At 45.4% G+C, this 15,261-nt stretch overlaps 1 protein-coding gene across 1 annotated transcript in view; it reads right to left on the bottom strand.

The window, feature by feature from the left end:
- Window positions 1-14,087: 14,087 nt before the first annotated feature.
- The window catches only part of KIAA1549 (KIAA1549 ortholog), a 110,231-nt gene continuing 109,057 nt past the window's right edge, over window positions 14,088-15,261 (bottom strand). Inside the window, exon 20 of the mRNA XM_035127547.2 lies at window positions 14,088-14,475. Coding sequence (XP_034983438.1) covers window positions 14,221-14,475 — 255 coding nt within the window. The 3' untranslated portion in view covers window positions 14,088-14,220. The remainder of the gene's footprint in view (window positions 14,476-15,261) is intronic.

Raw genomic sequence — 15,261 nt, 5'->3', positions numbered from 1 at the left:
TTTCAAAGGCTGTGTATCCACCATACATTTCAAGGACACATCTCCCCCAAAGATCGCTGGGAACTGTAGTTAACACTCACAAAACTACAGCACTCCTAACAAATGACAGTTCCCAGGATTCCAGAGGGGTGTGCTTTAAATATATTGTGATAGGGGTTTGGGGGGGGGGCAGGTTTCAGTCAAGGTGTGCGTGCAGCCATAGAGTCAGAAGCTATGGGCAATGAATATATCAGGCATCCCCAAACTGCGCCCCTCCAGATGTTTTGGCCTACAACTCCCATGATCCCTAGCTAACAGGACCAGTGGTCAGGGATGATGGGAATTGTAGTCCAAAACATCTGTAGGGCCAAAGTTTGGGGATGCCTGGAATATATGGTGAAAGGGACTGTGCCTCCCACCCACCCCCTCCATGAAATATAATCTGTGCTTGTATGATGTTCACCTTCAGTTCTGCAATGTGCTGTTGGGAGAGGGAAATCCTTTCAACATCAGCAAGAGCAACAGAATGTAACAAGAGCCTGCTGGATCAGGCTAATGGTCCATCCATTCCAGCATCCTGTTCTCACAGTGGCCAGACAGATGCTGGTGGGAAACCAGCAAGCAGGATCTGAGCACCAGAGCTCTCTCCCTCTCCTGTGGTTTCCGGCACCTGGTATTCAGAAGCTGTGGAGGCAAAGCGTGGCCATCATGGTTAGTAGCCTTTCATAGCTCTCTCCTCCATGTACAAAGAAGAAGGCTAAGAGGTTGATCAACGCAAGGATCAATGACAGGGAACTTTCCTTTTCTGAAGTTGATACAATCAAATGTCTGGGTTAAGCCATGAGTAGCCAATGTTGCACCCTCCAGTTGCACTACAACTCCCATCATTCCCAGCCAGCATGGCCAATAGCCAGGAATACTGGGAGTTGCAGTCTACAACATCTAGAGCAGAGGTCAGCAACCTTTTCCAACTGTGGGCCGGTCCATTGTCCCTCAGACCTTGTGGGGGGGGGGCGGACTATCTTTGGGGGGGGGAGAACGAATTCCTACCCCCCACAAATAACCCAGAGATGCATTTTAAATAAAAGCACACATTCTACTCATGTAAAAATAGCAGGCAGGCCCCACAAATAACCCAGAGATGCATTTTAAATAAAAGCACACATTCTACTCATGTAAAAACAGCAGGCAGGCCCCACAAATAACCCAGAGATGCATTTTAAATAAAAGCACACATTCTACTCATGAAAAAACACACTGATTCCCGGACCGTCCGTGGGCCCGATTTAGAAGGCGATTGGGCCGCATCTGGCCCATGGGCCTTAGGTTGCCTACCCCTGATCTAGAGGGCACCCCAACTTGGGTTAAGCAGACTTTAAAAAAAAGATAGAATGAATGTTGTAGGGTAGGGATGAGAGATCAAGAGAACATTGATTTTAGGTCCTGCCTTTTAAGATGAGTGTTAATGTTAGTTCATGCTTAATGAGCAGCTTTGGAAATATGACTGGTGTGTAACATACTCAGAAGAGGAATAAAAGCCATCCTAATCCACTGTGAATATCAACAAACAGAAAGGCAGACCCAGCAAGAACAGACCGTCAAGAGGCTGGGCGGAGGCTGCCACAACTTCCTTAGAAGTTTAAATAGAAAACAAAACTGACCTGTAACACCAAACACTGAAGGTTAATTCTAAATATACAAATTTTTCCATACTGATCCCTATACAAATATTGACTCATGTAAGAAAAGACTTGAAAAAGCTGGGCTAATGTCGCAATTACAAAAATGTCAACATTTGCATTAATAATATTTCCTTTTAAGCTACCAAACATTTTGAACAGAACAGCTGTTCTGTCTACATTGTCTCATCCTAGATTCCTGCTGTGTGTAGCCAGAGGTGGGGAGCAGAATTCCCCACCCATATCTTCACATGTTGCTACCACAATATGTAGTTATGGTCATTTCTTAAAGTGCTTTAGGAACTTAGGAAGGTGCCTTTTGCCATTGATCCATCTTGCTCAGTATTGTCTGCACCAGCCTTTCTCAACCTTGGAACCGCAGGTATTGTTGGACTACAACTCCCATCATCCCTAGCTAGCAGGACCGGCGGTCAGGGATGATGGGAGTTGTAGCCCAACAACTCCTGGAGGCCCAAGTGTTGAGAAAGCCTGGTCTACACTGACTGGAAAGGGCTCTATAGGGTTTGAGGCAGAAGTTTCTCCCAGCCTTACCTGGAGATGCCAAGGATTGAACCTGGGACCTTCAAGACTGAGATATGGCCCTTGCCTAAATTCATGAATTTTAGATACATTCATGATGGATAAGGCCATAGCAAATAAGTCAATAAACATGATGGTTATATTACCTCCAGTACGAGAGGAAATTAATCTCTGAATACGGGTTGCTGTGGGGCAATGAGCAGGTCCTGCTTGTGGGATTTGGTTGGCCACAGAGAGAACAGAATGCTAGGTTATCTGGGCCATTGGCCTAATCCAGCAAGCAGTGGAAACTAGTGAGAATATAGGCACAGATTATCTCTTTTGTCAACCATGATTGGCTGTTCATCCCAAGATCTGTCCTCTCTAGGGGACTGCCTCCTATTGGAAGGACAACCTTGCCCTAACTTGGTTTATAGATGAAGAACTTGAAGAACAGAGTGTAGCAGGCCTTGAAGTTGCCCAGCAACATTGGCAGCTGGGCAGCATACTCACCAGGCACACTGCTTGGAGGCTGGTCCTTTAGGGTGAATGGGGCGCTGCCACACCAACCTCAGCCTGCCCCCCCCCTGCCTCTTATTTAGAGCCAATCAGATGGTGGCTCTGACTTCACATCCTCTTAGTTTCTCTACCTTCTGCCCTGCCAATCCCAATGGTCACCATCTATCCCTGGCACACAAGCCACCTCGACACCATTTTACTCACAACAGTGAGTTGTCCTGTATTTTTAATTATATCAAAGTACATAGTTGATGGGGACCCAGGTGGCGCTGTGGGTTAAACCACTGAGCCTAGGGCTTGCTGATCAGAAGGTCGGCGGTTCGAATCCCTGTGGCAGGGTGAGCTCCCGTTGCTTGGTCCCAGCTCCTGCCAACCTAGCAGTTCGAAAGCACTTCAAAATGCAAGTAGATAAATAGGAACCGCTACAGCGGGAAGGTAAATGGCGTTTCCGTGTGCTGCTCTGATTCACCAGAAGCGGCTTTGTCATGCTGGCCACATGACCTGAAAGCTATACGCCGGCTCCCTCGGCCAATAATGTGAGATGAGCGCGCAACCCCAGAGTCGGTCACGACTGGACCTAATGGTCAGGGGTCCCTTTACCTTTACCTTTACATAGTTGATATACAGCATTCTAAATTTTCATATTGACCTACAAGTGAGTCTATTGCACATTTAAATACTGCTTAATTCTCCTCTCCTCTCCTTTTCAGTGATGTATTAGCGGGACCCAAAGCATGGTGAGTTCTCGGTTTTCACCAGGGAGTACAACTTATATACTGTTTCCCCCCTGTACTAATAAATAATATCCAAATCTTCTTAGGAATAGCATGTGTTCAAATTAGCAGTGTCCCAGAGAAGTATAACTGCTGCAAAATGCAAGGAATTGAGTGTTTTGCTATTTGCTATTAACATCCCTAAAAGCCCCAGGGATCACAACAGCCTGGGAGGATGGGCTGTTTGTTTCTTGTTTGGGTTAAACTCATCTGCCAGTAGGTGAATTCAAGGTGTCTGAGCAGCACAGCAGGAAGTTAATTTTCTCCACCCACCGGTCTGGACAGGGCATTTGACTTTGCACTGAATTGCTACAGTCACCTCTCTCCTTCGTGACAGAGGCTTCAGTACCGATCAGCACAAGGATTGGGGGGCAGGGGCCAAAATTCAGGGATGGCTCCACTGACCTGGATTGCTATTGCCCTCCTCTTGCTGTCCTCAGCTTGCCAGAATTCGCTTTCAAAAGGTGATTCATCCTTTTCTGATTTGTCACAACTTAGGGTTGTATTTGGGATATTGTTGCACAGGTGGGTGGGTGGGTGAAGTTGGCAATCTATGTGGTCAAGTAGTGGGAGAGGGACTTGTGTTTAGAAATGCATGTGCTGTTTTAACTGTCATCCTCAAGAAAAGGAATTGTTGTTTAAAAAATACCTTAGGGGATTGATCAATGCAGTGAATGCTACTTCGGTAAAAGGCATGGTTTTTTTTAATTTAAAAAATATTAAATTGCCACATACAATGAAAAATCAGGCTCGATAAATAAAAGGCCAGGGTGTCTTGGCTAAAGATATTTCACATAGGGGAAATGCTTAGAAAGGCTTCTCATGGCACCTAGGGAAGCCATGTATGCCTGTTATATTAGGGCAAAGTTTTGCAATGGGAAGAGCAAAAGTGGGAAAACGGGGCTCAGTGGGGCAGGATGTGCCTAATAATAATAATACTAATACTAATAATAATTTATTATTTATACCCCGCCCATCTGGCTGGGTTTCCCCAGCCACTCTGGGCAGCTTCCAACAGAAACATTAAAATACACTAATTTCTTAAACATTAAAAGCTCCCCTAAACAGGGCTGCCTTCAGATGTCTTCTAAAAATCTGGTAGCTGTTTTCCTTTTTGACATCTGATGGGAGGACGTTCCACAGGGCAGGCGCCACCACCGAGAAGGCCCTCTGCCTTGCATACAGAAGATTCTGTTTCCTATCCCTGGAATCTTGGGGTGCTTAAAAAAAATAGGGTCAGGTTTCGGGAGATAGAAAAGCTCTTTTCCCCAAAACCACAAAGAGCTGCTGCCAGTCAAGAGCAGACCAGAGGGGGCCCAATGGGCAACATTTGCAAATGAGAAGCTGCTTGGGGCACCTTGAAGATGGACACACTTTCCCTGCAACCAAGCACACGCATGCACACTAATCCCCCTCAAATCCAGCATGTTGGTTCAAAAAGTGTTTTTGCTTCCCCCACCCCACCCCAAGACTAATCTCTTTGGGGAGGGATTTTCCTGAGAGTGCAGTTTGGTAATCCAGAGTTAACCATCACAGTCCAATTTGAGGAGATAAAAAAATATTCCTTCCAGTAGCACCTTAGAGACCAACTAAGTTTGTCATAGGTATGAGCTTTCATGTGCATGCACACTTCTTCATGGTATCTGACCACTGTTGCCAGGATTCTTTGGGGGAAAGCCATGTGCTTTGAATGTGAGTTGGATGTGCTTTCAGTCACAAAATCACATAAGTGTAGAGTTAGAAGGTACCCCAAGGGCCATATAGACCAACCCCATGCATATGGTGCAGAACAGTGTTTAGAAGTGTATGAGGACAGCAATAAGCATGGAGTGCATATTTTCACTCTCCAGCAAGGGAGCTACCATGAATTCAGATAGCCCTTGAGATTTGGCCTTTTCTTAGGAACAAAAAATAATGGGCACACACGATAAAGGAATTTTTTAGGGATGTTGTCTCTGTGTAGGAGATGGAGAAGGCACTCCCCCAAGTTATGAATCTAAATCTGTTCTCGGGTTTCTCAGTCTAAAGCATAGCTTTCTCTTATTTTCTAGCGACTGACGGACACTCTTCCAACTCTTCAGACTTATGTCCTCGTAAGTATCATTACTTCTGTTTCCAGTGTTCAGAATGTGAGCGTCCTTGCTTATGGAACCTAAATGTAATGTCACGCATGGTGGCAGAACATTCTGAAAAAGCTGTGTGGTGTTAGAAATCGTTGTAGGGCTTTTAGTTAAAGTAATCTAGGAGTCAGGGTGTAAGGCTCCCACCACTGGGCACCCACGGTCAGGCGTTCATTGCTGCCAAGTGCTTGCCTCCTCCTGCCCCTTCACTGCTGCAGCTGTGCCACCCTCACAAGTTTTGCATGTTCCAGTTCCCAAGAGCCTGGCATCCAGGTTTTACACCAAGCTCACGAGCGGTGGAGCCCTGAGGCAGCTGAAGATCACAGAATCATAGAGGTGGAAGGGACCCCTAGGGTCACCCAACCCCTTTTGTTGCAGGAATAGATAGGAAGACAGAATTCTGGTTGGCTGCTCCCCTGCTTTTTGTAAGAGTTATTCTAAATAAAATGGCTTGGTCGCTATCCTTTGTGTAAAAAGGGTAAAGGGACCCCTGACCATTAGGTCCAGTCGTGACCGACTCTGGGGTTGTGGCGCTCATCTCGCATTATTGGCCGAGGGAGCCGGCGTACAGCTTCCAGGTCATGTGGCCAGCATGACTAAGCCGCTTCTGGCGAACCGGAGCAGCACATGAAAACGCTGTTTACCTTCCCGCTGGATACCTATTTATCGACTTGCACTTTGAGGTGCTTTCGAACTACTAGGTTGGCAGGAGCTGGGACCGAGCAACGGGAGCTCACCCCGTCGCGGGGATTCGAACCACCGACCTTCTGATTGGCAAGCCCTGGGCTCTGTGGTTTAACCCACAGCACCACCTGTGTCCTTTGTGTACATAGTACAATTTACAGTACTGTGAGATGACCTCCATATTGAGAAGACATTCAAAGTTCAACCTACCCTTTGTGTTACTCTTCTCTTTCTCTGCCATCAGATGTCAATTTCTGCTCAGAGGCCTCCAGATGTTGTCAGTTTGGAGTGGATGAATATGGTTGGATTGCTGCAGCTGTTGGATGGAGTCTCTGGTTCCTCACCCTTATCCTTCTCTGCATTGATAAACTCATGAAGCTCAAACCTGACGGACCCAAATATTTGGAAGCATGACACTTGGCTAAGCTTACAGTTAGTTCTTTCTGTCGTATGGGATGAGACAAGGGGATGAAGAAATTAACTTAACCTGCTCTGCTAAGTACAGAAAACGGACGTTATTCATGGCTTTATAAAAAAAGGGCCTAAATTGAGGAACAAAGCATAGCCAAGATTTGCTTTATTGTTTCTATAAAAATCCCTGTAACTTCCCAAGCCTCTGGAAGAAAATCCCTGCTCCTTCTTGTAGCTGGTCCGTCAAATATGTGTGCACTGGTTTCCTTGCGTCTTCTGTCATAGTTGTGAAAAGAACAATTTACACCCTCTGAAACTGGGATGGGGAATCTGTAAACCTTGAGCTAGCCAGCATTTACTTCCGATGACACATGTGTGACATTTTGCACGGTCAGCAGCTTTCTCTCTTACACAGGTGCTGTGTAAATGAGGAAATATTTCTTGGTTCTTTTTTAGAAAGCTAAAGGTCCCCACCCTACGCCACTTCTGCTGTACAACAAACACAAGATCAGATGCTTGCACAACAATGCAATTGTGTTTTCATTCTACTTCGGCTCATTTCTCAACTGCCATACAGAAACTGCCACCCCCCCCCAAAAAAAAATTCTGGCCTATTCACTATTTTTTAAAAATCTGCGGCATTCACCGTGATGTTTTAAAGGGTAAGGAAACTTTACTTCTTTTCACATTGTTGGCAGTAAGACTACAATATAGGGAAGCAAAATAACCCTTCTGACTCTCATTTTTAAAAACAGAATCATACATTTAAAAAAGAAAATAGCAAATATTTGCCTGATAGCCTCCTTATAACCTGTTGTGTGTTATCTGTCACAAATAAATCATTATGTATAGAGAAATGCCCATCACTATAGCCTAGTTCTTGCTAAGGAGAAAGTCATTGGAGTGTTCAATGTTTCTCTGTATCAAAATCTAACCCACCCTACATAAAGGCTGCTAATCGGCTGAACTACAACTCTTAAGATCTGAGAACTAGTGTTTCTGTGTGCAAATGTTTTGTTTTGTTTTTGCGGTTTTTTGAATGGAGCAACTAGGTTTTATTTGACATGCTGCATTTTATTTTCTCCTGGAGGTAAATAGCACACACTGTGTTGCAACAGAAGCCCAGCATATATCAGGGCATATGTCAAGTGACTTAGCAGTAAATATATATTCAATTTTCAGTGCACAGTACTATATTATACAATGTGTTCTAGTTGTGCTCCACCACATAAGTTAGGTTGGGACAATGACTTGCCCAAGGCTCAGTACATAGAGTTTAATTGAAAACAAACAAACAAAAAACTCACCATTTCAGCAAGTGTTATTTGCACACTCTTTTCATCACATGAATGCTGGAGATAATTGACATGTGAATGGGCATGTGAGTCTGCCTTACAGCTGGGAGCAGTTTAAGCACCCAGGCCTGAATGGAATTAAATCAGGTGTGGGGTTAATTTACATCTCATTACTGAGGTACAAAGAGCTATAGATCAAGACCCAGTTGCACCTGATCAGCTGGAATGTAGCCGAGTTTGAAATTTCAACTAAGTGATTGTTTCATGTGTGTGTCCAGGAATAACTATATCAAGGCTTTGCACTCAGTAAAGTTGGTTTTAACTCTTATCTAACCGTGTAAATCAGGTTTCTGGCCAATGTTTGGGACTGAAATAACCTTGGCTGCCCTGTTTGACGAGCTACACTGGAAACTGGACTGGGGCAGTTTGTCCCTGTTGGTTTTGCTGGACTTCTCTGTGGCTTTTTATAACTTTGATATCCTTTTGGTAGGGGTGAAGCTTGAGGACCAGTTTTGCGGTGGCTCTGATACATCCTGGAGGAAATTTTCAGAAGGTGGTGCTGAGGGCCTTCTGCTTGATACTATGGCTATTGTCTTATGGTGTCCCTCAGAGTCCTATAGTCTGTCTGCTATGCTGTTGTAACCTGAACACCAAACAACTGGGAGAAATCAAATGGGAAGATGGAGCTTGATGCCACAATCCTGATCACACTCACCTCAGTCCAGTTGGCCATAGAAGGTATACTTCAATGTCACAGGTCAGTGACAAACTGAATGTGGACAAACTGAAGCTCAATTTGGCAGTTCCCTAAATTACTGCTCTAAGTTATACGATCCAATAATACGGACAAAACCCATTTTGAGTGGAGATTTGGGTGGTTACCGTAGCAACAGGACCTTGAGAATGGGCTTTGGGAAGTCCTGTCTGGGAAGTATCTGGAGAACGGACACTGGAATTCGGTCCTGTGGGGTGCCATCTTCCCACAACCCATCCCAACCTTATTTTAGGGTTTAACAAAAGCCTAATTAAACATTAGCCATGTGCCTGAATTAATTTGGGGACAGATTTGGGGTCGGTTGTCCCTGGGTTGGGAGTGTGCACAGCACTAATGTAGACTCACTAAGCAGATTTTGCTACATATTGAATACATGACCTCTTATTCCTTTTTCAATAAGGCAAACATACATGTTTTCTTCAAAAGAAAGCTTTGCACAAAGTCTTTAGTTACATTCCTCCCGGCCCCTGCACCCACCTCACAAAAGTGAGGTGTAAAGTGGTTAGGATTGCTACTGCCATCTTCTCAAAGTTCAATCATGCTCATTTCCTTCACTTGTTCCACTCATGATATACACATCTGAAAGCCTTCAGCATATTCGTTCCACCTGGAATCTTTTTCATTCTGAAAATATCTTTCTTGAAATGTGTGTCTCTAAACCAATAATCAGTGGGACATGGGTGGCACTGTGGCCTAAACCACTGAGCCTAGGGCTTGCCAATCAGGTCGGCAGTTCGAATCCCCACAACGGGGTGAGCTCCCGTTGCTTGGTCCTTGCCCACCTAGCAGTTCAAAAGCACGTCAAAGTGCAAGTAGATAAATAGGTACCGCTCTGGTGGGAAGGTAAACGGCGTTTCCATGCGCTGCTCTGGTTTGCCAGAAGTGGCTTAGTCATGCTGGCCACATGACCAGGAAGCTATATGCCGGCTCCTTCGGCCAGTAAAGCGAGATGAGTGCTGCAACTCCAGTCGTCCATGACTGGACCTGTCAGGGGTCCCTTTATCTTTAAGCCAATCAGTAAGTTGGGGTGGGGGGAAAGACAAAATTTCATATTGTTCTTCAGTCCCTAATTTATTACAAAAAAGTATTGTCTTGTCATCATTATTTCTAAAAGTGCCCAAAAGATACGTGTCACAAGAATCTCTCTTAGCCTTCTTGTTAACCTCTGTGGCGGGTGAACTCCTCACCTCCATATTTGGATCTGATAGATTATTCGGTGGGGTTTCCACAACAGCCTGAGCCACTTAATTTAGAATGATTGCTCTTTGGAAGCTCAGCACAGAGATAAAAACTGGCATACAAGAGGACTTCTTTTGTGTGCAGGCTAAACGCAAAGGAGGTTAACTTCCTCAGAAAGGGCGGCCAGTGCTGAGAACCTGGAAAAAAAGAAAGGCCACGGAAACATTGCAATTCCATTGAAATACTGTGAATAGCTAGAGCCCATTTTGATGTTACACAGATGCTGGCAAGTCTTCCAATGCTTCTTTTAAAATGAGGCCACACATTCAGCGAAGAAATGGCAATGGGAGTTTGGCATGAGTGAAAAGGGACTACTTAACTCTTCCCACCCCCTGGACTATTTGCCCACTCAATCCCATGCCTAAACTGCTTTCCCACTCCCTAAGAAATGGGGGAGATTTTAAGTGGGAAATAGGCAAGAGTTAAGTAGCCTCCTCTCATTGCTCCTTAGCTGAGACCTGTGGCCTAGCACACAGCCACTCACGCTGAAGCTGCCTGATCGCTGCCATTAATCATGCTGGCGGCGTTTGGGGAGCTGATAGGTGGTTTCTGCAACGCAAGCAGAACCAAAAATTTGTGGTGGGGAGAGATTGATTGACTGGTCCCCCGCGTCCCCCAACAGAGACCCCCGGCGATTTTCATGCGCTCCCTGCGGAGAGGCGAAAGTTTGGGAGGAAGGCACAAGCCTGAATGATACAGCAGCTGTAAGCAGGCTCCTTTCCTCTGCCCAGGACAGCGACGTGAGTTCGTGGGCGACCGAGCCAGCGAGACGCTGAGGTGGCCGGCTGGCTCTGCCCTCCTGCGCACCTGGGACTGGGCAACCTGGGATGGGGGGGGGGGGCACCGGGCAGATCTTTGCACCCCAGCACCGCATATAAGACAGCCCTGAATAGGATTTTTGTCAAAGAACTCAGCAATCTCAATTTCCCCACGTGGATCTCATAGCTCGTGTAGAGGGCCCCAATGGTATCCATGGGAAAGGAACTAAATCTACCTGCAAAAGATATGTGAATCAGCTCCTTCTGTTCGTTTGAACCAAGATGCACTGGCACTCTTGCTCGAAACACACTAATGGAGGGGTGTGTCAAGGTATACAATGTGGAGTGCGTTTCCAAAGATCAACAAAGCAAGGTTAAACACACTGGTGAATCAAGCATGGGGGTAGACCAGGCATCCCCAAACTTCGGCCCTCCAGATGTTTTGGACTACAATTCCCATCATCCCTGACCACTGGTCCTCTTAGCTAGGGATCATGGGAGTTGTAGGCCAAAAACATCTGGAGGGCCGCAGTTTGGGGATGCCTGGGGTAGACCATCAGTTCATTCATTAATACCTTAAGACAGTAAATGCATGGATGCCACACCTCCACACAAATAACTGCTTTCGACTGTCTTTGTGCCACTGCTTTAGCTTTAATTTAGTCTAAGTTAAAAAACAAAAACGGGAAAAAATGCACTCCAACAAATAAAATAATTTAGTTAGATTTTCCACTCGTTATTATTACGCAGGTTACAATTAAGCAATGGCTGTAGGACAGTAAATTACACCTCACAACTAGCAATAAAATTAAAATTCTGTAAAAACTAGTGCCTGGATGGCATGTACCGTCGTTATCAGTAGGAACACGTACAAATGCAGAGGTTGCATCTAATGGTGAAATCTAAGCTTTCGTTATTCTAAAATGGTCCTTTTTTATCACAAGGTTAACACTTTATTTGCAGGCTTTATCAAGAACCGAAATGCGGAGGGCGGTTTATGATAAACTAGTGCTGGTGTTGTGATATCATCCTGGTTGGCCTCTCCCGCTCGTCTCATTTCAAACTACAGGCTTGCCCGTTTTTTAGTCTCATAAGAAACGTAGCACTTCTGCATTCATGACCTTTTGGCAAATTAACACAAAAAGCTTAATCTACCACCCCCTCCTCCCAAAGGGAGTTTTCACAAGTGATGTTAAGACTGCCTTTCAAGGGCAATTTGCATGTTACCAGCAGTGGGGGCTGGTGTCCATTTTGGTGGGTAGGGTGGAAGGCTGGGAGGCCACCGGCAAGTGGAGCCAGAGCCAAGGACAGGTGGAGCAAAACTAATTCCAGTTGTGCCCCACCCTCCTCCCTGCTGAGTTCCGCAAGAGCAACACTGGCACTATAGAGGAGGAAGATAACAGGCAGTGCCCACCCTCTGGTCTGGTTGCAAGTAAGAAGGCAAGCAGGTGCTGGCTGAGAGCAGGCTGAGGTTGGCGGGGGCAGTGCCCCCATTTGCCCTAACAGATCAGCCTCCACTAACATTGCATTTCAAGTGATTACCTAACATGTCTAAAGAACACACTTAAAAATATAGTGTGTGGGGAATGACTGAAATGAAATGAATGAAATGAAAGAAGCACGTTTGGTACCATGTGTACCTTATATGTCACTAACCTGAGAACCAAGATCATCTTTAGCTCCCCATCAAGTGTACTTGGGCTGGCTCTCATGTAAACTGTGGAAAAGCCCTCTGCCTCTTTCCTGCCATGTGAATGCTGTCCACTGGCTTACCATGTCTTAGAAGATCTTAGAATGCTGTCCACTGGCTTACCATGTCTTAGAAGATGCTCATTTTAAAATTGAGGCACCAATGAGGAAGTGGATGGACATTCACATTGTGTTTCATAGCTACTTGGGTCAGCCGTGGACAAATATCATCTTGAATAGGGTCTCCACCCTTTCTGAAGATGAAGCAATTAACTAGGCTCACCCCTTGGGAGTATGTGCAGCATCTGAAAGATGGTGCATTTGCTTCTCCTTTTTTAAGGTAACGATCAGCACTATTTTTCTAGAAAAAGAGGTGCTGGGATTCACTATGGATGCCTCCCTTGTCCTCTTAGAATGGCAATGGTGCCCACCTGAGAGGTGCCAGAACTGAGCTCCAATGGGTTCTGGCTGCAAGTAAGCCCTGGTAATAATGATGAGAAGTGGAGAAATGCTTCAATATGAAAGGCTCTTGGTTTTCTGCAGCAGAGGATGGGGCCAAAGGGAAGGTGACCTGCTTGAAATAGCCAAGGAGGCACATTAAATGTATGCATTAAATGTTCTCCGCTCATTGGCATACACCTTTCAGGTTAGATGCATCCATTGTAAGGTGGGGAGGAGGCAGAAAAATGGAAGGGCAATGGGCTAGCTAGGGGCTCTCTGGTGCTCTGTTTATCACAAAACTGGAGCCAGTTGTGTTTATTTAAAGCACTTGTACATCACCTTTCCCCACTGCCTGGGGTGTAATTACAGTGTCATTAATGCAGGTGTTGAGATGTCCTCACCATGTAGAATAGTGTCTTCATGTCACTTGTGAAACTGCCTTAAACATTTCCACCCCTCCTATTCCCACCTATCAATTATGATTACCAAGTAAGTCTTTGCTTGCTTGCTTTTTTTTTAAAGAGAGAATTGTGTGTTTTTTCTCAGCCTGAATGAATACAAATGATTATATCCTTGGTTTTTAGTTAAGTTAGTTAGTTAGGGTTTTGTTTTTTTTGTTAAAAAAGGCCATCATTTCAACTTTGCAAACATCAGGATGAAGGGACATTTTGAAGCTTCAGCACCAGAAGAACAACAAGGGAGAGTGCAGAGAACGGCTCCATTTGGAAGCACAGAGCAATATTTAACAACAACTATTATTGTTCCGGTTTGTTAACAGGTGGCTCCAAGTCTTTTATTTGTGGAGTCTTAACCATGGTTTCTTTAAAGTAATTGCTTGCACAGGATCAACACGGCTTCTTGTGTATTCGAAGTGACACTTAACAGCAGCGCACACGGCCCACCTTCTTGGGGGTGTTTGAAACCATCGGACTCTTGCAGTCTGTCATGAGAAAACAGCTAACTCCATCTTGCAAACTTCACTTCCTCCAACAAGGAGTCTCGTGCATTGCTCTGTTAGGGGATGGGCTTTGCCATCTCCTGCAGGGCTTGGCTTCTAGACCAGAACTGTCACCGAAATGAACAGTCCCAACCCAAGATGCTTCAAAGACACACAAGCCCAATGCTTGTTACATCTTCCCAGGTTTCCCTCACCCTCAAGAACAATTTTCTCTCTTGCGCTGCCACCGATTCTGCATAGTTCTTTCTCACCGTGCCCCATTTCTCTTGTATTGTACATGCTCATTCCTCTGACGGAAGAACAGTGCTCTTGCTGATTTCCTGTGAGTCTAGCTTCCACGGGAAGCAGGTACACTTGGCAGATTTGCAGCGACATGGCAAATCAGCTGTGGAAGTTCTGCACAACCGTCTGTTTCTGAGAGAGGCGGAGGAGCTCCTCTCGGATTGCTTTGATGAGAGAGGCCGACGAGTGACCCGGCTGCAGGTCCTCAGTGGAGCTGGTGTTGTAGCAGAGCCCCGGGCCCTGGTGGTTGCTGTGTGGAAGCTGCACAGGAGGAGCTGAGGGCTGTCGGGCCGAAGTCCTCGGCATCTGGAATACTGGTGAGGAGGAATATTCTTGATGTCCAGGCGTATGTGTCTGGGGAAAGGCACAAAGCATTACTGCGTTTTCTGTTTGGGAAGTGTAGGTGAAAAGATGAGGAGGCAGGAGACCAAACAAACAAAAACCAAGGCAGGGAAGAAAGCAGGTGAGTTTCTCTTGGATCTGAAACGCAAAACTGGAAAAGTTTGAACGCATGCAATTATTTGGGAGAAGTGTTGGCGCTCCTGGAGTCTCAGGGCTGCTCTACAAGCAACTGTTAAAACACAGCTTCCAGAGAGGAGCTGTAATAGCCTGTCGCGGTAAAAAGCAACAGAGTCTTGTGGCACTTTTAAGACTAAAACATGTTAGGAAGGATGGTGTAAGTTTTCATGGACTAGAGAAGGCACCCCCAAACTTCGGCCCTCCAGATGTTTTGGACTACAATTCCCATCATCCCTGACCACTGGTCCTGTTAGCTAGGGATCATGGGAGTTGTAGGCTAAAACATCTGGAGGGCCGCAGTTTGGGGATGCCTGGACTAGAGTCTGCTTCATCAGATGCATAGACAAAATCAGCAGGTATGTATAACGATAGCAAGCAAATTGAGAGCAGAAAAAAGAGCTGTTGTAGCTCTATGATAAACACTATTATTATTATTATTATTATTATTATTATTATTATTATCATCATTATCATCATTATCATCATCATCATCATCACCATTATCACCTGCTCTTTAATAGGAGGTCCTGATGTCAAAACCCAGGGTGTGTGTGAGTGTATAGATAAATAGATACCAAACACTTTTTGAAAAGAAGGCCTTCTTCAGTGGTCACTTATGTA

The sequence above is a fragment of the Zootoca vivipara genome, chromosome 10 (genome assembly GCF_963506605.1).
Source record: "Zootoca vivipara chromosome 10, rZooViv1.1, whole genome shotgun sequence".
NCBI lineage: Eukaryota > Metazoa > Chordata > Lepidosauria > Squamata > Lacertidae > Zootoca > Zootoca vivipara.
The sequence above is the reverse complement of the archived record's forward strand: the minus strand, read 5'-3'. Positions and strand labels throughout refer to the sequence as shown.